The 26,475-nt window shown below is 43.6% G+C and overlaps 1 protein-coding gene across 1 annotated transcript in view; it reads right to left on the bottom strand.

Annotated features, from left to right (window-relative positions):
* Window positions 1–25,985, bottom strand: part of Vps53 (VPS53 subunit of GARP complex) — a 134,363-nt gene extending 108,378 nt beyond the window's left edge. Inside the window, exons 1-4 of the mRNA XM_028759203.1 lie at window positions 25,767–25,985; window positions 21,093–21,173; window positions 12,212–12,261; window positions 9,850–9,916 (exon numbers count right to left, since the gene is read on the bottom strand). Of these exons, the coding sequence (XP_028615036.1) occupies window positions 9,850–9,916; window positions 12,212–12,261; window positions 21,093–21,173; window positions 25,767–25,853 (285 nt within the window). The 5' untranslated portion in view covers window positions 25,854–25,985. The remainder of the gene's footprint in view (window positions 1–9,849; window positions 9,917–12,211; window positions 12,262–21,092; window positions 21,174–25,766) is intronic.
* Window positions 25,986–26,475: the final 490 nt, after the last annotated feature.

Below are 26,475 nucleotides of genomic sequence, written 5' to 3'. Positions count from 1 at the left end.
GCAGAGGTGAATTTCACATTCAAGGCTCAACTCAAGCATTTTCAACTTGACCATGCCACCACACCGATAGGCAACATGGCCCAATGACTGTAAGTAACTCTGAGGACTGAAATGAAATGTTCAGCCTTTCTTAGTCATAGAGGAAAGACAAAATAGCTGCTTAGATTCCTCACAGGCTTCCTGAAATTGAGGATTTTACAGGACAGATGGCATAGCTCCAATGAGACCGCAGATATGTTCGTGAGAAAAAATAAAAAGGCACTACATGTGAGAGGATGGGCGGGAAGACTGAGACCAAGGCCAGCCTGGGCTATATTCTGAGCTTGAAGCCAGCCTGAGCTACTTAAAGAGACTCTGTCTCAAAAGACCAAATGGGAGACAATGTGCTATCAGGGCTCATGTGCAATGAAAGCATGTGCTTTATTTAGTAGTCAGATTAAACCTAGTCACATACAGAGCTAAGTAATCAAAAGCTCTTACTTTAGCCACAGTTAAGTGTTCTAGAAGCAAGCAAAGGAGAACACTCGCATGGATCTAACAAGGCACCCTTAGCCTCTGCAGCAGAGCAAGAAGTCCTGAGTAGGGAATGGTAGCCAGGCTCAAGCAATATAAAGGACACTATGCTTACAGAAGGCTGTCAGGCAAGCTGTTCCATGAGTCAGTGCTGCCTGCATTCCTGGGACATGCTCAGACCACAGCAATTTCAGCCTAAAAACATTCTGAAAAGTATAATACAAAAAAGAGACACAAGACAGAAAGACAGACAAACACAGACACACAGACACATCCCAGAAGGTGAAGGATGGATTGTGGGGGCAGGTGCTGTGGTTTGTACCTGTAGTTTCAACTACTTGAGAAGTTGAGGCAGGAATGTCCAGCTGTTATCAATTACTAATTGGAAAATAATAGCTTATAATTCAAAAAGCTTACTCATTTTAAGGTGGTATATTTAGAAGGAGAAATCAAGAAGCTGTTGTTATTCATTCATTCATTCATTCATTCATTCATTCATTCATTTATGTATTTGCTTATTTATTACAAACAGGTCCTCAGTGTGTAGCCCAGGCTGGCCTCTAACTCATGAAATTCTTGCCTCATCCTCCCAAGTGCTGAGATTGCAGGTGTGCATTGCCATGCCCCACTGGCAATTGGTGTGTGTGTGTGTGTGTGTGTGTGTGTGTGTGTGTGTGTATTCTTTAAAACAACTATCATTTATTTCCTAATTACTTTCATCGGCCAATGGGCTTAATTTTTCCCAAGGAAGGATGAGAGGATGCTATACACTAAGAATAATAAAGGTGGAACACACACTCCTGCCATTATACCGCTGAGAGCAAATTCAGCTACACACTAAGGGTCAGCACCATGTGCTCATCCTAACACTAACCTACTTCAGTCTTGGAAACATTATCTCTGTTCTAATGCTCGAATTAGAGATGCTAATTTTTAATGATGCAAAGCAACGGCTATTTTCTCCTTGGAAAGCAACACACTTTCCTGATTTGGTTCATAAATCTTCATGATGTCTCTATTATAATTGAAGCAACTAAGTATTGTTAACCTCCTACTCTAGAGAAAATAGAAACACAGTGATTAGGAAACAAGGCCCTGAGCCAGGCAAGGTATTGCTTTACCAGTCATCCTAGCATTCAGGAGGCAGAAGTAAGAAGACCAGTACTTCAAGACCAGTCTGGCCTACCTATTGAGTTCTAGCATAGCCTGGTCCACTATATGAGATACTGTCTCAAGGTGGGGGTGGTGGGGGGGCGGACCTGGAGAGTTGGATCAGTAGTCAAAAGCACTTGCTGGCTTCCAGAAGACTGGAGTCTGGTTCCATGCACCCACATTAGGCAGCTTACTCACTACTGCTTGTGATCCCACAAGAATCTATACATGCATTACAAACACTTACACATACAGAAAAATCAATCTTTAAAAAAAAGAAACAAGCAAACCAAAACAAACACACACATGGTGAGGGGGGAGGGAAGAGAGGAGAGGGAGGGGGAAGGGGAGGAAGAGGGAGAGGGAGAGGGAGAGGGAAAGGGAGAGGGAAAGGGAGAGGGAGAGGGAGGAGAGGGAGAGTGGGAGTGGGAGGGGGAGGGGAGGGGGAGGGGGAGGGGGAGAGAGAATGAGCGCCCTGGATGATAAAGAAGACCAGGTAAGAATTCTGTGTTTTCTGGGCCTGGCACTTTAGACTGATCTGAGGGTGAAGAAGGGGGCAGGAAGTGTCTGATGGCAGAGTACAGTGTTCTGAAGCTAACCTGTCCCCCTTTCTCATCCACAGCTTGAGTGGAGAGAGGGCATATATGGCAGATTTGATGGTGAAGTCACTGAGATTACAGCAATCTGGATAGGTCCAACAATCAAGTAAAACACAAGATACAACCAAGTACAGCACATACAAAGTCTGGTGCCGATTTTAAAGAATCTACCACACAAATAGAGGAGAGAGTTTAAATGAGGTTCATATGAAAAAGACCTAGGGCAGTGGTGCAGAGTGCTGGGCCACACATGTTTTGTTTGGCCTTTACAGTGTTTAGGAAAAACACCAAGCCAACTAATAGAGCTGGGAGAAGCAGAGAAAAACCCAGACTCCTGGCTTCTCTTGAAAAACTGATAGATCTGGCAACTCCAGGTCTACATTTGGACCTGACAACTGGGCTACAACCATCTCCTTAAGACCCTCCATTCACTCTCCCAAAGGAGACAGACATGGATCACACACTTGGCAACCGAAGCTACTTCCGTTGTTTTCTTACCTGCAAGGTCACCCTTGCAATTCTTGACCTGAAGGCTGCAGGGGACTGACAATTTGTGGAGGCCAAGAAATGATATGGCTGCTGAAACCCCCACTAAACCCCTGGGGATCAGGAGAGCAGGATCTTTAGCAGTGCCACTTAACTTCGGAAGAGCTGCAAACTCCCCACAGACTCTAGAAAAACAATCACTGTCTTCCCTCCAGAATATGTCTATCCACATAAAAATGTAGTTAATTTCAGGGTGTTGACAGACCCTGGATGGTCTGTAATAGAAAGCAGTTATCTCAATGAAGCACCCTGTGTCTTCATCTGGATGCTTGTGAGAGTCCATCATTAATGTTTGGTTTGTTGATGGATGGCATTCTCTCTCATCTGAGAAACCAGTTGGTCTTTCCAGCCATCTGCCTGCAACACTGCCACAACTGCATGTGCCTTGAGGATCTTGGGAGGAGTTAGAGAATACAGGTTGGTGAAGGTTAATTAAAGTGGAACTTCCATGTGTGTTGTTATGGGGAAGCGATCAGTCACATTGGGTGAAGACTTTCAAGTTTTCTTTGGGGCCACCCAAACTTCTGCCAGTAACCCCTGGCCCATACACTGCAAGTAAATTCAATAAACTCATTTGTTCCCCCTGGTGAACTCTGGTGAAACTGTATTTTGGTTTGTTGTTGGGACCTTGTGAGCAGAGGAAGATTGATCTGTGTCTCCCCAGAGAAGGAATTCTCACAACAAGGCCCCAGTCTCAAACAAGGAGATAGAGCACCCCTGCACATATACACAGTGTCTACTCCTGAGGATCTCACATTAAGGGGAATGCTGACAAGTCCCATTCAGAACAGGGAAAGCTCTGGAAATAATGTCAGAGAATTAAGGAAATTCAGGGTGGTTATGTCAGAAAAGGAACCCCACAGCCATTCTAAATGGCAGAACTATCACAGGGAAAGGGGTTAGGTTAGGTGTATGTGGTCTACCTGGCAGAACTGAGAGTGATAAGGGCTACGGTGAAGTTTACTTCCCTACTCAGTTCAGTCTAAGAGAATTCTCACAATTAAAGATGAACACACCTGGAATAGTCTACCCTATGGACCAGTACAGTTGTGATCATATACATTTCCATGCTTCTGCAGAACCACAGACTGTCAGAGAAGCCATATAAAGTAATTTTGATTGGGTCAAATGTCTACAGCTTTTTCCAAACCTGGGCTTCAGCAAGCAGAGAGCTGGAGAGGATGGTAATGGTTCTCTTCCCTTCCTAAACCTCAGTCATGCTCTGTTCAAAGAAACAACCATGCTGTGGCCAAACTGCACACAAGAGACAAAGCCAGAAGTCACTCCTGAATCAATGATTCTCAGCAACCTCCCTGGGAACTGGGCATGCTTTGGCCCCTCTTGCAACTTCAATCCCAGCTTTTCCCTCCTCTAACCGGCTCTCACATTCACCTCTTTCTAGCTACCTTCTAGTTGTCTGTGTTAGTTCTTGGGAAGCTGCATACTTTTAGAGAATATCAGAGGATGTATTTGCTGAACTGACTCACTATCCACACACTTTCAACATGTGAACATTTAATTAAAATTGTTGACTGATGATCTCAACAGATGAAAATGGGGAGGACTTGGTGCTGTAGGAATTTTGTAAGAGCATCATAGTCTGGTTAGAAGAAGTCACAGACCAGACCACTTCATGCTGGCCCACATGAGGGGCAGTCAACAACCAAAGGCTTTCCAAAATGTTTACTTAGCTCATTGCTAGCCAAGCAGCTAGTATTCTAGAAACTGAAAGCAACCTCACTGAATCTTCCATTTAAATATTTGCCTAAATATTTTTTAAATATTTATTTATACGGATATGCATGTGTCTGGGTGCGGGTTTGTACTCAGGAGTGCGGTGTCCACAAAGGCCAGAGGCATCAGATCTGCCACAGCTGGAGTTAGAGGTAATTGTGAGCTGTTCAACATGGGTACTAGGATCTTTGGGTCTTCTGAGTCTTCTGAAAGAGCAACAAGCACTTCAAACCACAGAATCATCTCTCCACACCACACACAAAAAATTTAAGACAAGGTTTCATTATATAGCTGACTGGCCCAGAGCTCCATCTGTAGACCAAGCTGGCCTTGGACTCACAGAGATCCTCCTGCCTCTGCCTCCTGAGTGCTCTGGGTGCTGGGATTAAAGGCATGTGCCACCATGCACCCCTCCAAACAATTAAAAAAAAAACTTTTCTCAGGGTTCAGCTAAAGTGAAGGAACATGAGGGCCTGAGTTTGATCTCTAGCACCCCAGAAAATCTGAAATTTGGGTGCAGCAGCATGCACCTATAATCTCAGTGCTGGAGAGTGGCTACCTAGAGACTGCTGCTTAGCCAGCCTAGCTCAGTGAGCTTCAGGTTCAGTGCTTGCCTCAAAAAGTAAGGTGGAGAGACTGATCTCCTGCCTACACACAGACACGTGTGTACACACACACACACACACACACACACACACACACACAGAGAGAGAGAGAGAGAGAGAGAGAGAGAGAGAGAGAGAGAGAGAGAGAGAGAACACAAAAGAACTTTCCTGCTAAAAATGTAATTTACAAGGCCAAGAGATGGCTGAGCAGCATGAGAGCCTACCAGGCTGGCTTCGTGCTGGAGCCATAGAAGAGGACACAGACCTAACTCTGCCGACCTGTTCTCTGACCTCAGCCTATGCACTGGAGCACATGCTTATGACCCTACCCCACAGTAAATGTCTTAAAAATGTCTTTCAAGAGATCATGAAAGTCAGGTCTGGAGGCATGCATCTGTAATCCTAGCACTTGGGAGGTGAAGTCAGAGGGTCATAAACTAGAATGCACTCCATGAGACCCTGTCTCAAAAAACAAAACAAAAAACCCCCAAAACAACAACAAAAAAGCAAGCAAATTCAAATAAGACTCCATTATATACAGTAAGGCCAGACTCTTGCTTTTCAAGGTTGAAAAGCACAGCTGCTTGGGTGGGCTTGGAAGATTCTGTCTGGACAGGGCACGTCCCTTTGACCCTACTGCTGCTGTCCTGAGTGTTCTCGGCCACTGAGAAGATAAGTTCTGAAAGTAAATTCGGCTTGTGCTCCAGGAAAGAGGGGAACACGGGGCCTCCTGACCTATAAAATGCAGTGTTTTGGCACATCCATAATTCCCCTCATCTGTGCCAGTCAGCTGGAGACTCCACGCAGCAAGCCACCCACCGGAGTCACACTTCTATCCTTAGGAGCTGACAAGGACAGAACCAAGCGAGCTCCACTTGAGCTTGCATTCAGTCTGCTGGGAGAGACAGATGGAGGAGATGACAGGAAAAGCCATTACCTCTTCTGGGCTTCCTCTCTGTCTGGATTCTAAGGAGACGAACACAAAATTCCATCACAGACTGAAATGTGATCTAAACATTCTTGAAAACATGGTCTTGTTCTCTGAAATACGAGCTGCCCTGCTGGCAATCATGTGAAGGTGGGGAGAGGCATTCTTGAGGCCTATCCCTTCTGGGGCTCACTCCCCCATGCTTCTCTAGCATGGCCCACAGGTAGTGGCCAGGATGAGTTCAGACACAGCACGACCAACAAACAGTCCTGAAGAATCAGCTTCTTTTCATTTTCTTCGGATCTCACATACCTGAGACTCTCCCAAGTAGTTTAAGGTTTCTGGTGAGCCATTCTAAATGTAGGTCACAAAATACAGTAGTTCTATTCCAAATAGCAGCAGCCTTGGCCTATTCACACATGAACCATAGTCTGGAGATGCAGCTCAGCTGTAGAGCTACACATACTTGCCTAGCGTTTAAGAAGCCCCAAGTTAACCTAAGACACAGCACGTATTCAGTGTAGCTGCATGTGGGACTGTTTGAACTGAAGTGCAGAGATAGTAAAGAGTTCTTGCTTCAAGAAGTCTACAAACTAGCCAAGGGAGAGCATGAACTCAGAAGGCCAGGCACAGCAGAGGGCTGAGGAGTGACGAGTAGGCAGGACACACATTTGTCTCCCCTCTGTAGTAGAACAGAGTCAGATAAAGGTCAAGTTTCCTCGGGCCTGAAACTATGATTCCTTTGATGTTATTCAGATGGGAAAAATAAAACATCATTCTTTAAAAAGCAGTATTTGAGCTGGCCTTTAAATGGGTAAAATTTTAAAATGTAAAAACTGAAAAAAAGCCGGGCGGTGGTGGCGCACGCCTTTAATCCCAGCACTTGGGAGGCAGAGGCAGGCGGATTTCTGAGTTCGAGGCCAGCCTGGTCTACAGAGTGAGTTCCAGGACAGCCAGGGCTATACAGAGAAACCCTGTCTCGAAAAAACCAAAAAACCCAAAAAAAAAAAAAAAAAAAAAAAAAAAAAACTGAAAAAAAAGGGAGGAAAAAAAAAAAAACAACAACAAAAACAAAACAACTCAGGCCTTAATAGACAAGACTGACATTGACCCGACAGAGAGGCAAATGTGAGAAGAATTGTCTAGATCGGGTTAAGAAAGCAGGAAGACCCTCCCTAAACTCCATAGGCTGGAGTGCTAGCCTGACTAAAAAGAAGAAACTGATCTGAACAGCAGCCTTTACCTCTTCCTGCCTCCTGACTGTGGATGCAATGTGACCAGCTCCTAATGCTTCTGCTGCCATGCCTTCCAGGTCATGATAGATGTCTCCCCTCCAACTGTAAGCCAGAATAACCCCTTCCTCCCTTAAACTGCTCCTTGTTCGGTGCTTTGTCACTGGAGTGATAGTTAATACAGGTACAAAGACATGCATGGGTCAGAAAGCATGAGGCATGTGGCAGAGCAGAGAGTTTTCAGTATAAACGAAGAGACAGAGCTTGGAAACACTGAAGGCAGCCTCAAGCAGCAAGTAAGAAAATGTGTTTGACTTCACTCAGTGTGTCAGAAGGCACGGAGTGTTCTGAAGAGGCAAATGGCACGACACAAGAAATGGAAGTTAATCAGCACAATGAGGACCTTCCCCCTGATTATTACTCCTAGGTCCTGTTAACATGGTAGACAAAAACAAAGTAGTAAACCTGTGAGATCAGGAAACAGGATGCCTTTAGAGAGCTAACAGTAAGAAACACTGGTGATAAGAAAAAGGTCAGGGGCTGGAGAGATGGCTCAGCAGTTTAGAGCACTGACTGCTCTTTCAAAGGACCCGGGTTCAATTCCCAGCACCCACATGGCAGCTCACAACTGTCTGTAACTTTAGTTCCAGGGGATCCAACACCCTCATACAGATATCCAGGCAGGCAAAGCACCAATGTACATGAAATGAAAATAAATAATTCACTTTAGAAAAAAAAAAAAAAGAAAAAAAGGACAGATAGGCTGTGTACCATAGATAACAATAAAAGAGGTATATTAAGAGTGAACAGAATGAAAGCCATAAAATGTAGGAAGTAGAGATGGAGAAAACTGAAAATGGATCTAGAGCAATGGCCCAGATACTTGGTTCTCAAGCACAAAGACCTGAGTTCAATCCCAGCACCCATAAAAAGCCAGATAGAGCAGTGCACGCCTGCCATCACAGCGATAGGGAGGCAGAAACAGTAGGATCTTTGGGGTACTGCTTGCTAATTTAGTCAAATTGATAAGCTCAAGGTTCAGTAAGTAATCCTGTCACAAATATAGCATAGAAGCAATTGAGGAAGACAGCTACTTTAATTTCTGGCCATCACATGAAACAGTACACAGACACAGACACAGACACACAAACATACAAACACACAAAAACACAAATAAATAAGGGGTCTGAAGAGATGGCTCAGTGGTTAGGAGCGCTCAATGTTCCTGTAAAGGACCCAAGTTCAGTTCCCAGCATTCACATGGTGGCTCACAACCATCAGTAACTCCAGTTCCAAGGGGTTTGATACCCTCTCTTCTGACTTCCACATGTGCACCAGATACAAATGTGATCCACATACATGCAGGCAAAACACTCATACACATAAAATAAAGATAAATGCAAAAAACCCACAAATAAATAAAAAGCAACAACAGAAAATATAAAACTGAAAAATCTAAGAGTTTGGGACATCTTTGAGCCATTAGCAGCAGAAACAGGGATGCTGCAGATGAGGACACTTCGACCTAGGATGAGACTCCTTTTTACTCTAAAGCTAAGCATCATTGAGAGTGTTTTCAGAAGCTAGCTACACTGAAGCTATTGAGAGCTGGCCACTGTGGTTTGCACCTGTAATCCCAGCATTCAGCAGACTGAAATGAGAGGACTGGGCTACACAGTTAACACTGTCTCAAAACCACCCAGCGCTTGTACAGTGTGCACAAGGGAGAAGTGAGGCCATCAAGTGAAGCACAACTGACCGAGGATGGCTAACTGAACCGGAAGCCGGGTGGTGATGGTACACTTGGGAGGCAGAGGCAGGAGGATTTCTGAGTTGGAGGCCAGCCTGGTCTACAGAGTGAGTACCAGGACACCCAGGGCTACACAGAGAAACCCTGTCTTGAAATCCACCCCCTAAAAAAAACCTAATTGAAAGGGAAGCTAGACACTGCGGAGAGGAAAGAAGGAAAGGCACACTCAGCATCTCTGTTATCACAGCTACCTCAGAACAGAATCCAAATAAACAAGAGGCTGGTTAACTGACAGACAGCATCTGCCCTTCAGTTACTGAAGAGACCTCCTCTCCACAGGCTTCTTTCCCCTTCATCACCTCACAACAGCCCTCCATAATGAGGCTGGAAGGAACCCAGTCCTGCTGGCTGGCAGGGCAGGTAAGGAACCATAGCTGCCTCACACCAGCATCTCCTGCAGCAATCAGACTGAGTCTGACAACCAAGCTGCAGAGCAAAACAGGCACTTGAGTTAGGCTCAGGACATATGATGACTACCAGGACCCTTCAGTTCATCCAGTGTAGCCTGCAGGTTGCTGGCCCTAGGTGAGCTGTGCATTAATACATGAATGACGGGGGTCTGGAGGACATGGAGTGAGAGCCCATGGCTGGTCTGGAGCCCCTGACATGCTGGGGCAGGGCAATTATGCTTCCTGCTGTATAGGAACAGACTAATAAACTGCAAACAAACTGTTCAACGTTTTAGTCAAATTAGGGGACTGAAACTAATGCAGAGGGATATGTCACTTACTTGCCTTCCATCCTGCCCCACATTTGTCTGACCTCTTACGACAGTCCGAATATTGTCATCCAGTCTCCTGGCCAAAAAGAAAACAAAGGTAAGATACAAGTCACTCAAGTAAACTCGATTCTGGGTAGAAAATCAGCAATTCACTCATCAGCTTCTGCAGAAAATCAGCAGTTCACTCACCAGCCTTTGCAGGCTGTGCCTATTTAGTGCAGAGTCCTGAACAAGTACAAGCAGCAATACAAACACAAGAAGCTGCCATCAGTGCAGGCACAGGCATTATCTTGTTTAAAGAAGGGCAAGAGCTAATATTCAGAAGTGGCTGAAAGGATCAGTAAGACTGTAAACGTTCCCAGAGTAAACCAGCAGTGACAAAATTAGAGATATTTTACAGAAAGAAGCTAGCAGATTCAAATTAGCAACTGCAAAATCTCTACTTGGGTGACATTAAAAGGGTCATGGAGCCAGTGTGATTTGTGAAACCAGAGCTTGCTCTTTGTGCCCTGATGGTGTCAGAAGCAGCCTATGGCTTCCGGGATCTCTTGTCCCCTAGGCTCAGCAAGGGTCATTGTGCAGGGTCTCTGCCAGAGGAATTCTATCAGTCAGCTTCATTTTACATCTGAAGTATGGTAGCAAGAATGCAGGAAATACCTAGCTGACAGGGCTCCCTGGATTACCAGGATGTTTCTACTTTCTATATATAAACTCTGGCAACATTGAGGTCTCCTCTAGAGTCACTATGGCCGAAGCTGACAAAACAACAAGGAGGCTTTTTTTTTTTAAAGATTTACTTATTGTATTATTTTATGTGTATGAATGTTTTACCTGCATGTATGCACGTGTACCATATGCATGCCTAGTGCCTGCAGGGGTTAGAAGGTGTCAGATCCCTAAATAGATGGTTGTGAGCCACCATGTGGGAGCTGGTAACCAAGCCCGGGTCTTCTTGTATTAAGAGCAACAAGTGCTCTTAATAAATAAGCCTCCTGTCTAGCAACTCTTTGTGCTCCTCTCTGTGCTTCCTAAAGCACCAGTGGGACAGCACATTTATGGAGCAGTGCACTTTACTGAAAGATTTAAATAACACGGGGGGGGGGGGGGAGAAAAACTCATCTTCTAGACTCAAAATGAATGTTTTCAAATTTTAAAGTTTCCTCACCAAAAAATCAAATACAACCAAGTTGGATATGGTGATACACACCGTTAAATACTATCACTTTGAAGGCAGAAGCAAGAGGATCTCTGAGTTTGAAGTCAGCCTGGTCTACATAGTGAGTTCCAGGACAGCCAGGGGCTAATAAAGAGAGAGCTCTCATCTCTAAATAAATAAATAAATAAATAAATAAATAAATAAATATTTTTTAAAAGGAAACAAACGAGTACACACAAACTCCCCAAATTAATTTGAAGCAACGTAGTCAAGCTACTTATATAATAAAAAGAAGTTTATTTAGTACCTCCTAGGTACCAAATTTATAAATGCAGATGGGGATAAGGCAGAAGAAGGCCACTGGGCAGGAAGCAACTGATGATAACATGGACAGTCAGGCCCTGGGTTAACCACAGAGTTTAATTCTGGGCTACACCCAAGTCAACCTGAAGATTCAATATTATAGTTACAGGTAACCAAAAGATATAACTCCATCTCCATTGCTGGTCTTAGCACTACAAAAAGGCAAACCTATTCAAGAATAAAAACATTAAAACATTGTGGGAAAGTTATTCCTTCTTTGAAAGTTAGCTTCTCTTCTTCCTCCTCCTTTTTTCTTTTTCTTTTTGACAGGGTCTCACATATTCCAGGCAGGTCTCAAGCTTGCCATGTAGCCAAGGATGACCTTGAACTTCTGACTCTCCTGCCTCTCCCTCCCACATGCTAAGACTCTAAGTGTTTCCACCCATACATGATTTGTGGGTTTATGCCATGCTTAGGGTTGAATGGGGGCTTCATGTTATTATGCTGGGTTAGCACTCTACTAAGTTACATTCCCAGCTCTGATGATCTCTTTGTCTTGCTTTGTTTTAAGACAGGGTCTCACTGTACAGCCCTGGCTATATAAAACAGGCTGGTTCTGAACTCAGAGATCCACTTGTGTCTACTCCTGAGTGCTGGGATTAAAGGTGTGCACCACCATACCTTACTTGATAATAACTGCTTTTTAACAGTCTGTTCCAGCTCCCTTCATTTTGTATGGACAGTTAAACACTAGCCAAAGAATTAAGCTTTTTGCCATAGAGTTTACATAAAAGCCACAAGAGAAGAATTATTTTTAAATTTGAGATTTCAGTGCTTTCATCAAAAAATGTGACTCAGATATGACTAGATTAACAATATGCCTTTCATTAAAAATCATATGGCATTACTTACCTTATTTTCAGTCTAATTTTGTTCACAACATCATCAATGTTTGCCAGAGACTACAATAAAGAAAAAAAAAGAATGCTGGTTGTTAATTTCCTTTTTGAAACTCTTTTTCACAGGGAAATAATGCACTAAAAGGATGTTTCTGACACCTCAAGACGTTTGATCTTGACACCACATTTAATTCTTTTAAAAATCATCTTATTTTTTTAAAAATGTTTTGTTTTGGGCTGGTGAGATGGCTCAGCGGTTAAGAGCACTGACTGCTCTTTCAGAGGTCCTGAGTTCAATTCCCAGCAACCACATGGTGGCTCACAACCATCTGTAATGGGATCCAATGCCATCTTCTGGTGTGTCTGAAGACAGCAACAGTATACTCATATGCATTAAATAAATAAATAAATAAACAAATAAATAAATAAGAGCACTGACTGCTCTTCCAGAGGTCCTGAGTTCAATTCTCAGCAACCACATGGTGGCTCACAACCATCTGTAATGAGATCTGATGCCCTTTTACGGGTATCTGAAGACAGCTACAGTGTACTTACACATAGTAAATAAAACCCTTTGGGCCAGAGTGAGTGGGGCTGGACCAAGAGGGAGAAGGAAAGGGAGGAAAATGTTTTGGTTTGTGTACATGTGCACATGGTGTACATGTATGCATGCATGTATGCCTATTGTTTGAGCACACATAGACGCATAGGCCAGAGGGTGACGTCAGGAATCTTCCTCACTCCCCACCTTACATACTGAGGAGGCAGTGTCTCTCACTCACACGCAGAGCTCACCTATTCACCTATCTTTCCTGCCAGCTTGCCCTGGAAACCCCTTGTCTCCACCTTCTGAGTGCTGAAAATAGGCAAGCCACCATGCTCAGCATCTACATGGGTGCTCAGGATTCAGACTCAGTTCCCATACTTTTTCCCCTCAGCAGTGTGTGCTGAGCCATCTTCTCAGCCCGATTCCTTTTAAAACTAAGCAGTAGCTGACAAATCCACCCGTTCTCTTTTGAAGCTTTGTTGGAACACAGCCACATTAGTCAACTTGCATATGTCTATGGCTGCTTGTGTACTACAGTGGCAGAGCTGGGAAGTTGTGCCAGGCACTGCAGGACCTGTAAAGTTAGAAGACTGTTTGGAGCTTTATGGGAAGTTTACTAACACTGAATATATAAGGCTGTGGGCTGGATATGGTGGTACACACTTTTATTCCCAGCATTCAGGAGGTAGAACCAGGGGAGTCTCTTGAGTTCTAGGCCGGCCAGCACACAAAGTGAGACCCTGTCTCAAAATATATATATATATGACTATGACAAAATCATAAAAAAAAAAGCTATAGAAAGAAATGGGATAAATGCATACAGGCATACCAAAATGGCTAGCTCTTACACACCACTGCTGGGGAGAGCCAGGAGCAAGGCTACAGACTACACAACCCCACTGATGTGATTCCAAAGTGGGTGGAATTACTTCCCACTCTAGAAGCTGAACAACATCTCTCTGAGGAAGCAGTGACTGACACAGCAAGAGAGGCTCGCTGAGGACATTGTGTTAGTCCTCTAGGTCCTCCTTGAGTGATGGCGCCCTTCAACTGGGAAAATTTGTCAAGCTGCTCACTTAATATTTGTCTGCTAAAGTCAGGCACTATGGTATACACCTGTAATCCCAGCACTCAGGAGTCTGAGGCAGGATGATCACAAGTTTGAGTATCAGTCTACTTAGTGAGTCCCTTTCACCAAAAACAAACAAACAAACAAACAAACAGGCAGTGGTGGCACACACTTTTACACACCTTTAATCCTAGCACTTGAGAGGCAGATGAATCTGAGTTTGAGGCTAGCCTGGTCTACAGAGTTCCAGGACAGTGGACTGCATGAGAAACCCTGTCTCAAAAAACCAACCAAACAAAATTGTATACCTTTCTAAAATACCTTGCCCTGTACTAAGCAAACAAAGTTACTTTTATGTATGCAGATGTGTTAGGAAAACGTCTAGGAGACCATATACATTAGTAGTTGTGTAGTTATAACATGCCAGTGGCTGGAATCTAGAAAACATGAATTAGTAGCTTTAGGAAAAGATAATTTCAGTGTTTCTTCTCTTTGCCTTTGAGTAGTTGCCTATATTGTAATTCATCTCTCCTGACCGCTATGGAATAGTGAAAACAGACCTGGAGAGAAAATATGGTGAAATGGTGCCCCCTGGTGGAAGACGGGAAGATGGTAATTTTCTAATTCCCCTTGCCTCTTCCCCAACAGATAGCTTTTCTCAGAAGGAACTATGCTTAAAAATTAAAAATTGCTTCTGGCTCTCTAACAGGAGGAAGCCAGAAACCTCCCAGGAACATAACTGTGATGTCACATAACTCTGTCCACATGACTTCCGTTAACCCAAGGTTTACTCAGAATTTTCAGAAATCTAAGAATAGTCAGCCAGAGGTAAAGGCAAAATTCAAAAAAGAGAAGCTATTTTAAGGAGGAAATACAACTCAAGTGGGGTGAATTTAGTCCTACTCTGTTAGGTTAGTCCCTTTGCAACTGGACTGTGCATGATTTAAATCACTGCCCATGCAGGAACAGTCGGGGAGTTGTTCAGGACCACACACTTGTCCACTCTGCCACTGCCAACTTGCTAGAGGGCAGTTGTTCAATGTCCCTGTGTTTCTTAGGAAAATGGGCATAACAGTTCCTGGCCTACTAACTCTGCTGGAACCCACTCTTAAAACAACAACAGTAATGATTTTACCTGGTCTCTGTGTGTGTGTATGTGTGTACAGGCATGTGCACACAAGTACCATGGTTTGAGAACAAATGTCAAAGGACAGCTTGTGAGGGTTGATTCTCTTCTGTTATATGAGTCTTAGGATTGAACATAGGTCCTCAGGCTTAGTGGCAGGTGCCTTTACCTGTTGAGCCTTCTACTGGTCTGTGTATATAGTCATTGTCTGTCTGTCTATCTGTCTGTCTCCCTCTCCCTTTCCCTCTCCTCTTCTGTCTCTGTCTCTCTTTTTCTGTCTCTCTCTGTGTCTCTATACACACACACACACACACACACGTTGGCTTAAAAAATGTTTTAAGACCAGATGGTAGTGGCACACATCATTAATCTCAGCACTCCTCAGGAAGCAGAGCTAAGCAGATCTCTAAGTTCAAGGCCAGCCTGGTCTACAGGCCTACAGTGAGTTCAAGGACAGCAGGATTACACAGAGAAACCCTGTTTTAAAAGAAAAAAAAAGTATTTGAGAAATCTGGATGAAGGCAGCCAGGAATTCTGCTTTGTCACCACACCTTCTTAAATGAGGGACATATCAAGATAATATGATTTATATGCTCATGGATAATTGGGTATATATCATATATAATTATACACTATAAGATCATTTTAATTACAAATATAAAATATTTATAAGGTATTTAAAGTTGTCAAAACATATACACAAGGAAAAATCTAGACAGTAAGAGCATGTAGTAAAATGCAGGTTTCTGCTTGCCCAGTTCCACCTGACTGCAGCTTCTCTTTAGCAGAAGCCATGGCTTTGAACCAGCTTCTGGCTTACTTTCTCAGACAGTCTGAGTAAAAAGCACATCCAAGGATTGGCTGCACCACGCCTTTTCACTCAGTCATATGCCTGGGAGGTCATTCCACACCAGTCGATACTGACTGCACCACAGCAGACTTTCGATAATTTGATAATTCAAGAAATGAATCATCTTTAGACAGGAAGGTCTTGGTTAAACTGCATTGTTTTTTTTTTTCTTTTCTTTCTTCCTTCCTCCTCATCCTCCTCCTCTTTCTCCTCCTCCTCTTCACAAAACATTGCTTTCTAAGAATCATCCAATATAATTAAGCAGATGTGAAACTGCATTTTAAAAATCAGAGCGGGCCAGTGAGATGGCTCAGGAGGTAAAAGATCTTGTGCCAACCTGATGAGTCTGAGTTTTAGAAACTACAGTAGGGGGATAGAACCAACTCCAAAAGCTGTCCTCTGACCTCTAAGAACACACACACACACAGAAGTACAAACATGCCTGCACACATGAATATTTAAAACGGCAAAGACCTGTAGACAAGGGCCACTGATAGGAAAAAAAAAGATTAGGGCACAAGGGCAGATTTATCTGATGGTCCTTCTGCCCACCCCTAGAGACACTGGACAGGTAGGTGAGGAAACAACAAAGGCATGGCAGTACATGAATAAGGCTATCAAAAGAACTGAAAGGAGAGTCAACCAGGGACATAAGCTCAGTGGTAGAGCACTTGCCTAGCACATGTAAAACCCCAGATACACACACACACACACACACACACACACACACACACACACTGAACACACCCCGCACACACCCTACACTTAATTACCTGATAGATTTACAGCTTTCCTAATGAACAAGCACAAGTGAGAGGGTACTATCAATTCATTTGGTTACCTCACAGAAATTCTTTTCCTTAATCTCCTGGGCCATAAGAGGAACACTACCATACTCCTCCAGGTTAAAATTCAGGAAGTGGGTTCTGAAAGGACAGTCTAAGGTTCTAGAGATCTGATTCTAGTTGCTTTTTTATTTTTTCTTTCCTTCATCTTGGGCCTGGTTTCTACTAGGCCAATGTTCTGTCTCTGAGCTACACCCCATGCAATCTCTCTGCGATGGTTGACCTTCCTTTACACCTGTGCCTGACAGAGTTGATATGTCCCATCTGCTCAGTGCAGCCTATGAAATGGGTGTCTTCCCAGGAGAGGGAAGAAAGCCCTCTGGGAATCCAGCATCTAGACACAGTGCTGCTTGGTACATCTTCTCTTTGGCAACCACTCATCTGGTTTGGCTGTAATGGGACTGTACTGCTAAACACTTTATTGAACATCATTTCCTTCTTTTTAATAACTCATGCTGATCAGAGAAAACTCAGATCCTTGGTAAAATAATCCCATGTTCTCAAGAAAGTGTAAGTGCTGTGAGTGTTACACTCTACTCTTGGATGAAAATAGATGCGTTCTTAAGAACAGATTGGGGTAATTTGTTAACTGCAAAAGAAAAAAAAGTTTGTTTGCTTTTTTCTTTGCATTCTCTCTACTTGATAATAAAGACCCAGAGCACCTTGAAGGTCAGTCAAAAAAATTTTTTTGTAATTATTTTTTCAGATATGTTTTTGACAAGACTGGTCATCAGACAAGGCTGGCCTTAAATTCATGGTCCTCTTGCAGTGGAATTAAAGGTGTATACCACAGTTAACAAGTCAAAAAGTTTGTTTATTTATTTGGCTTTTTAAAGACTTTTATTTAATGTGTGAGTGCCTATATGCATGAAGGTGTACCATGTGTATGCCTGATGCCTGAAGAAAACATAAAAGGACACCGGAATCATGGAGTTGGCATTACAGATGGTTGTGAGGTGGTGCTGGGAATTGAACCTGGGTCCTCAGTAAGAGCCACAAGTATTATAACCATGGAGCCATCTCTCTTTCTGACTTACTGAAAGAAACTTCATTGTTTGGGTTATTTTGAGCGTCTCAAGTAGGCCACACTGGTATTATACTCTCAGCACCCAGCAGCTAGACCTGAACTCCCGATCCTCTGGCCTCCAAGTCCTGGGATTACACATGACACTGTGCTCAGCTAAGTTCTTTTTTTTTTTTCTGTGCCCAAATTTCTTGATTGTTATTCTTTTCTTTTCCCTCTTTTCTTCTTTCCAGAATTAGAAATGGAGCCTCTAGCCTAATAAATGCTAGACAAATATTCCAACACTAAGCTATATCTCCAGCCTGTTTTTTCTCTCGAGATAAGAGTCTTGCTAGGTTGCCCAGGCTGGTCTTTAATTCTGAGACTCAGGCAATCCTCAAGTGCTAGTAGTTTTCATAAATTTCATAGTATCTCCTCTCAAATCTCCAATAACATGAAAACTTTTTTTTTTTTAAAGATTCACTGTAAGGAAGCTGAAAATGTTTTCCAGATTATTGTAGCACATATGGCTCCTCTCCAGCACCACGTAGGGGACGCTGTTATATACAGAAAGCTGGGATTCCCTCATGAAGGAGAGACATTTGAGGATTTGTGGCCCCCACTTCAGCCACAGTATCCACACACATCTGGGCCACTTAAGAGGAACACAGCCTCATCACCTCACTTACAATGCCACTAAACCTTCAGATATAGACATCTCTGAAACTAACTAATTTGAAATTAAGTCTCTTTTATAAGCCCATTGTAGTATGTATATGTATTTTGTCCAAGAGTTAAAAGAACTGATAATTAGGCCACCACTTTCTACTACTTTTCTGTGAAGACCATGGGGATCTGGGCTGGTAGACGACTCAGTAGGTCTAACTCTAGATCCAGGAAAATAAAGTGTGACCTGACCCTCTGTTCTGAACTTTCTGACTTACTGGAAGAAACTTCATTTTGTACTATCAGGCATGTAGAAGCATAATCAGACAAGACACAAAACTGAAGCTGGGGAGTAACATGTGCTTTACTTAAAAAGTGTGTGTTTGTGTGTGTGTGCGCGCGCGCATATACAGTCATTTCAGAAAGGTGAAAACCTGGTGACTTTCTAACTACAGCTTTCTAACAGTAGTTAGGAAAAATTCTACAAATTTTCTAATAGTAGTTTGTTTGTTTGTTTGTTTGTTTAGTTAAACTGCCATTGTTTCATTGTTGTTTTGAGACAGGGTCTTGCTATGTATCCCTGGCTGCCCAGAAACTCACTATGTAGACCAGGCTGCCCTTGAATTCAGAGATCTCCTTGCCTCTGCCTCGTGAGTGCTGGGGTTAAAGCTGTGCCTCACCATGTTCAGCAAACCAGTATTCATGATAAGATAGGAAGAGTAACATACTCACATGGCTAAATTGGTCACCTTTAAGCTAGTTGTTACCAAGTCTCTATCACTAGCTAACCCCAAATTTCCTTCTTGCAGAAATGTTGAGCAATGAAGGCTATGCTACTTAAAACACTTCCAAAAAGACAATCACACAATGTAACATTCTTCAAATTTTATTTTTAAAATTAATGAATTTTTAAAAATTAGACTGTTAAAAAAAGATAACTCTGTTATAAAAGTTTAAATAAGAACAAGATGGTATGCTGTTGGTAAAGTTCAGTATGCAGGTATGTTTGTTAGAATGTGAACAGTGATGGGGAGGGTACCACACTCTTGACTATCACCTGCATATTCCCACTCAATGGCTACAAGTGAGCAATTCACGGCCTACACTGCTCACACCCTGCTTACCACTGACACCCGCTCTTCTTCCCCCTTGCAGCGTCGAGTAAAGGTGCCAACAGCTGCCAAGTGGAGCAGGCTACAACCAAAGTTTAACATCCTGACTGTGGCCTATCATGGCATTTCCTCAGCAGAGCCTCTGGATTCTTAAGCTTGCTTTCATCATGTCCAATATGCCCCTTGTCACATTTCAGCTGAACTGTCATGGTTACTTGTCACTCTGCTCACGATCCATAATACATGGAGAACCCATCACTGTCAAATGTTTAGAATGTCTGGTGCAATCAATACCAGATCAATGCTAAATCTTAACAGCGTGGTTGTGGTAGGAGTTAGGGCTTATGTACAATACAATGATCACTACTGACAAAGACAATTCTATGCTGAATTATCAAAATGGACCGTAAGTTCTTTGTTAGTAAAGACTATCTGGTGGTTGACTTCCATCTTTGAATCAATCTCTCCCATCCAGCTCTACCAAATTAGGCAGAGTAGGCACTTGAGACACTTTTTAGTTCTTGTCTTCTTCCAGCACTCCATGAGACTAGGAGATAACGTGCTATGTTGACCACTTCTCTCCAGTTTCTAAAACAGTTCCTAATACTATATGCTTCATAAACAACCAGCGAGTTTGATTGGCTGACTAAATAAATGAGCACTTCATGAACTGCCTAAAAGCTCCTGGGGTTTGATTTCCTAAGGAACCTCTTGTCTTTTTCCTGCACTCTTCCTTCCCTAGCTCTCTCACAGCATTTAACAGCATCCCTTCTGCTGACCAGACACATCTCAGTACAAGGATGGATCCCCGTGCCCAGGACAGTGACTGACCAAGGATGTATCCCCGTGCCCAGGACAGTGACTGACATCCACTTAGTGAATAACTGAAAAACCCAAAGTCCCGCATGTTGGCACACACCTGTCATCCCAGCACTGAGGAGGCAGCAGTAAGAGGCTCATGCTGGCTATACAGTAAAGCCATGCTGAACTATATTAGACCCCGTCGGGGGCAAGAGGGGAGAGAATATATCTACCTGGCTTGTCCCCAATTTCCCAGCTTCTAACTCTGGATTACTGAAAGAAAATCCCGCCGGGCAGTGGTGGCGCACGCCTTTAATCCCAGCACTTGGGAGGCAGAGGCAGGCAGATTTCTGAGTTTGAGGCCAGCCTGGTCTACAGAGTGAGTTCCAGGACAGCCAGGGCTACACAGAGAAACCCTGTCTTGGAAAACCTAAAAAAAAAGAAAAAAAGAAAGAAAGAAAGAAAGAAAGAAAGAAAGAAAGAAAGAAAGAAAGAAAGAAAGAAAATCCCATCTAGGCAAATCACATGACAAGAGAACATAAACAAAATGCCTGCAACTTCACATTTTAAAAGCTGCTTTGTAACTTGGGGTTTATCCTTGTCTACCTCACTTCCACTTTTCTTTCCTATGTTATGAAACCACAATTTATAACACAAAGTGCTGTGAGCACTAGGGGGCTCTCACAAACTAAAGGTACAATCTCTGATAATGCGCTTGCCAAAGAACTCCATGCTAGTTCAATTTACTAACTGGCCCCATTGGTTACAATGGAATTTGATTTGAACTTAATGTCACTTGTTAATCACACCAATCACGACATAAAGGATAAGCCAGAAGCCACCAGGATGAAGGAAACCTAAAGCTGTATACTTACTTGCTCTGTTGGAAACAGAGTATTGATATACTCAACAGCATTGAAGTCAGCTTGATCAAGAGGATCCTGGCTTGGGAATACCTACATTAAAGACAGGGGGTTACTGATTAAAACATTAAGTTATACACCACAGATATATATATTGTTTGGGGGTTTTTTGTTGTTGCTGCTGTTGTTGTTGTTCCAATTATTAGATGACTCAGAGTCATCTTGTCATGTAAGCCTAGCACCCCAGTTGGATTCCCCAGAATCCAGCTTCACAGTGCTGTCTTCTGATTTGCACATACGTGCTATGGCATGTGCACCAGCGCATCACATCATCTACACACACAGAATGATACTTATAACAAGGAACTAAAACTGTAAGAAATGAATTCGAAATTCAATCTTAGACAGTAAGCTCTTGAATATAAAACAAAACAAAAACAGAAAAACTCCAACTTCTTTTCATTTTATAAGACTTCACATATAATAGATACTCAAGAAAATAGTTAAATGCTGGGATACAGGAATCAAGGAAACAAGAGAGGAAAGCCATAAGGAAACAGGTGGGATGGGAACAACATCTTCAAGTCAAGGAAACTAAACAGCGCTGGCAACCATCAGAAGCAAGAGGAAAGCCAACCTGAGAGTCTTCAGAGTGGATGTGGGCCTGCAGACACTGTTTTCTGATTTTTTTTTTTTTTTGAGAGATGATCTTACTATGTAGCTCAGGCTAACTTGCAACTCATTATATAGCCCAGGCTGCTCTCAATCTAGTCCTCCTGCCTCAGCCTCTCAAGTACTTATATTACAGGAGTGTGCCAGAATGCCCGGCTTCTGCTAATATTTTTGTTTCAAGATTTCAGACAGCCAAAACTGTGACAGGAGAAAACAAAACAAAACAAAAAAACCCAACATGTATATGAGAGATTTTAGGATGGGACTCAAGAAACACCTACGAATGTCAACCTTGACCTTTCAGCACCTACAGTGCTGACACTGCAGCACAGTAGAGACTGCAGTGTGGGCACCTCCTACTAACAGAGGACTCAGAAGCCTTGATGACAGACTGCTATCTCTGGCATCTGAACAGCAGCAGTCATATGCACTGAAGCAACATTTACCTATCCGCTAGATTTTTATGTATGTCTGTCTAGAGTCACATGTGGAAAGTCATCACTGTCAGCTACATAGCAAGCCTGAGGCTAGCCTGAGTTAGATGACACTCCGTTGCCCTTCTTTGGGCTGGTAAAACAACTCAGTGGTGATATGTCTACCCAGAGGCCCCAGGTTCAATTCAAACACTGGGAAAAAGAAGAAAAAAACCTTGGTTACCTCTACGTACAAAAACAGTATGTACGTGTGCATATTTGTATTTTATGTGGTGCTGGGGCTCAAACCCCATGCCTCCTCTAAGGCTAAGTAACCCTGTACCACTTAAGCTACAGTCTCAGCTTGCCTTAAAAGAATCTCTAGCCAGTTGGTGGTGGCGCACGCCTTTAATCCCAGCACTTGGGAGGCAGAGGCAGGCGGATTTCTGAGTTCAAGAGTTCGAGGCTAGCCTGGTCTACAGAGTGAGTTCCAGTTCAGCCAGGGCTACACAGAGAAACCCTGTCTCGAAAAAACAAAAAAACAAAAAACAAACAAAAAAAATCTCTGTGCTTCAGATGGTATTAAAAAAATGGAGAACTGACATTCAGGTTAACAAAGAAAACTATCTTGAGAAATATAACTAAGTCCTCACAAAAGTCACAATTTGAAAACTGTGTAACAGGGTGGATTATAAAAGGCTGGAGCATGGTGGTATATGCCTAAAACCCTAGCACTGGGGAGGTGATGAGTGTACATCTGTACAGAGTGACTGTGGAGGATCAGGAACTCAAGGTCAATCTTAGCTACATTGTGAGGGCAAGGCCTACATGAGATCCTGTTTCCAAAACAGGGTAACAGGGTGCAGAGACTAGCAAAATTAGACTTAGCAGGTAAAATAATTTCCTCTAAGCTTGATGACCTGAGTTCAGTCCCTAGGTCCCACATGTTATGGAAGAGAATTGACTTAGCTCTGCAATTTATCCTGTGACCTCTACAAGCACACTGGTGCACATGTATACAAATGTAATAATAGAACAAAACAGTAAAAAAAAGTGATCCCTTGGGTTCTGAATTTTACTAGCTCAAGCCAGATAATAACTCTGTAAAGCAATCTTCAGCAAAACAGTCTGTGAAATACAGAGTTAAAGAATCCGGAGTTGGAGAGATGGCGCAGGGTTAAGAGCAATGGCTGCTCTGGAAGAAGACTTGGGTTCAGTTTCTAGAACCCATATGGTAGCTCCTTGCAACTGCTTCCAACTCCAGTTCCAGGGAATCTAATGCATCTTCTGGCCTTTAAGGGCTCCTGAATTTACGTGGTGCACATAAACTCACTCAGGATCACACATATACACATAAACAGTAAATAAGTAATTTTTTATTTAAGAATAAAAATGAACGAAGCAGTATGACTTCCTAGAAAAGGTAGAAGACGGTTATTAGAAGAGTTATGGCTTCTAGGATGTAGAGGGCAAGTGAAGGCAAAGCCAGTGAGAGGTGGAGCTTAGTCATTTCTTTTCAAAGTTTAGCATTTCGCTTTTGTGCTGTACACCTATGGTGAGAATACACCACACGTACATGTGATTATAGAATTAATGAAAAGCCCTTGGCAGAGGGAGTGCTGGGAACAGAGCCTGTCACTGCAAGCTGGTATGAGGAAGTGGATTATCCACTTCCTAACTGCTCCCAGTTTCTTCATTCTTCTCTTCCTGTTCCTGGGTTTAATCTCAGGCATTAAGAGATTTCACACAACACAGCCCTTGACTTAAGCTACTTCATCCGGTGACACCTATAGGGAGAATGCCAGGCCTCAGCGTTGGCAGAAAAATTATAATTTACCAAAAGATGTTTAGACACTGTACTTTATGGGCAGTTTAAGAAATTTCAAGAGGACACATGCACAGGCCACATACACATAAATACAGTAAAAATCTTAAAAGGTTGAGAACTTTTTAAATTTGGGTGACACTGAAGACTATCCCTAAGAGTCCTCTCTTCCCAACAATAAGTTTTTGTTGACTAAAGTCCCTTGTCAAATATATTAAAATGTATGCTCATGAAATTAGAAGTAGCTGGGCAGTGGTGGTGCACGCCTTTAATCCCAGCACTTGGGAGGCAGAGGCAGAGGCAGGCGGATTTCTGAGTTCCAGGCCAGCCTGGTCTACAGAGTGAGTTCCAGGACACCCAGGGCTATACAGAGAAACCCTGTCTCGAAAAACCAAAAAAAAAAAAAAAAAGAGGCCCCCCCCCCCAAAAAAAGATATTTAGAAGTAACTGCATAGGCCCCTATATAGGGTTTTGTTCTTGATAAAGGGAGAAATATCTACCTTAAGGGAGCTGACATGGGGTTATGTTGTAAGCAAAAGTACATTAGAAACTATGGATATGGCTCAGTGGTAAGACACTTATCTCATGTGCCAAGGATCTAGTTCAATCTCCAATACGAATGGAAAAAAATAGAAAGAGTATGCCTCATTTAGTGACTATTGCCCAAGAAAAATATTGATTCTACTACTAATAATTAGCATATATGGACCATTAATTTTTTTTTTATTTATGTGTTTTCAAGATTCTCTGTGTATGCCTGGTTGTCCTGGAACTCACTTTGTAGACGGGGGTGGGAAGATATATATGTGTGTGCGCGATCACGTGCGTGCGTGCGTGCATGCGTGTGTGTATGTGTGTTATGATCAGGGGTAGTTTTCTCCCTCTATTTTGAGGGTTCTGGGGAAGAGACTCAGGTTAACAGGCTTGGTGGCACAGTGCCTTCACCCACTGCACCATCTCACTAGCCCTCAACTTTTTAATTATGGTAAAGATCTGTCTTTGTTTCCTTTCCATTGCTGTGATAACACAGCATGACCAAAAACAACTTGGGAAGTAAATAATTTATTTTGATTACAGGTTACAGTATATCATCAGGTGAAGCCAAGACAAGAAATGGAGCAGAAACCACGAAGGAATGTTACTATCTTGCTTTCCATGGCTTGCTCATCTTGCTTTTCTATACAGCTCAGAACCTGCTGCCCAGGGGTGGTACCTTCCACAGTGGGCTAGGCCATTCTACAGCATCAACCAAGAAAATGCCCCCACAGATTTGCCCGTGGGCCAATCCGATGGAGGCAATTCTCTACTGAGGCTTCCTCTTCCCAGTTGACTCCGGCTTGTGTCAAGGACGCACACACACGCACAACAGCACAAGGGCCATTTTCCAAAATGCTGTCCCACACTCTATTCTGTCATTAGTTGCCGCAATGATGAAAGTATCCCACTGCCAATTCCAAACCAATCCAAGAGCTTAACTTGAGAAACGGGAGAAGCAGCACTAGCTGGAAAATGAATGAGGCCTTAAAATATCCCATTATCTGAATTCTCCAGTCACAGGGCTCCTTCTAGGTTCATCCTGTCAAAGAGCAAATCTCGGCCCAAACCCAGCAGGGCGTGACAACCTCGAAAGACAGCCTAGAGAAGACGTGTTCGGTCCCCAGGCTGAAAAACCCATTCCCACCTTCACTACCATCCAGACTTCCGCTGTGCATTCGACCCCGGGCCCAGAGCCGCCCCTTCCACCGCAGCTCCCTCCTGAGGGGGTGGAGCGCTCACCTGCTCGATGGCTAGTTGCACCTCTGGCGTGAGCTGCAGCACAGCCTCCAGCTCCTCCACAAACTCCAGTTCCTCCTCCTCCATCATCCCGTCGCTAAGCCCCCGACGCCTTCTCCAACCCTCCTCGTGATCTGTCACCAGGACCCCAGAACAGCAACCCTCCTGGTACAGGGCTCGAGGGAGCCGCTACTCGTTCGGCTAGCCCGGCACTTCCGGAGACCCGTGCACTTCCGTAAACCGGGGGACTCTGGGATAGCGGAGGACTGACTTCCGCAGGCATGGCTGTCAAGTCCCTGGAAATCTCCAGATAGCCCTTAACCACAGGTTCCCTGGTCGCACGCGGAGGGTTCTTAATATTGAGAGCCCTCTCCACCTCGCCCAAGGCGCGTCCCCCACCGGTACGGTAGTGTCGTTGGAGTGCCAGGGAGCCCCAAAAAGCGGTAGCGCCGGCAGTGTCTCAATGGATGGGCAGTAAGCTCCGCTGGCCAGGAAGCCAACGTGCAACCCGCTCGCTGGATCCCCTTGGTCTGGGACAGTCTGTGTTCCCCTGCCATCGGGAGTGAAATAACCCCAACTGGTAAGTGGCAGTGTTGCTAGGACATTTGAGGTTTGGGTCTGCTAATTTGATAAGGATCCACTGGACAGAATGTCTGAAGCCTCCTCACTAAGGTGAGGGGTAGGGGAAAAATCGACCCAACTCTGGGAAGTG

Source organism: Grammomys surdaster, unplaced genomic scaffold, assembly GCF_004785775.1.
Source record: "Grammomys surdaster isolate TR1022 unplaced genomic scaffold, NIH_TR_1.0 126278, whole genome shotgun sequence".
Lineage (NCBI taxonomy): Eukaryota > Metazoa > Chordata > Mammalia > Rodentia > Muridae > Grammomys > Grammomys surdaster.
This window is presented reverse-complemented; position numbering and strand designations above follow the sequence as displayed.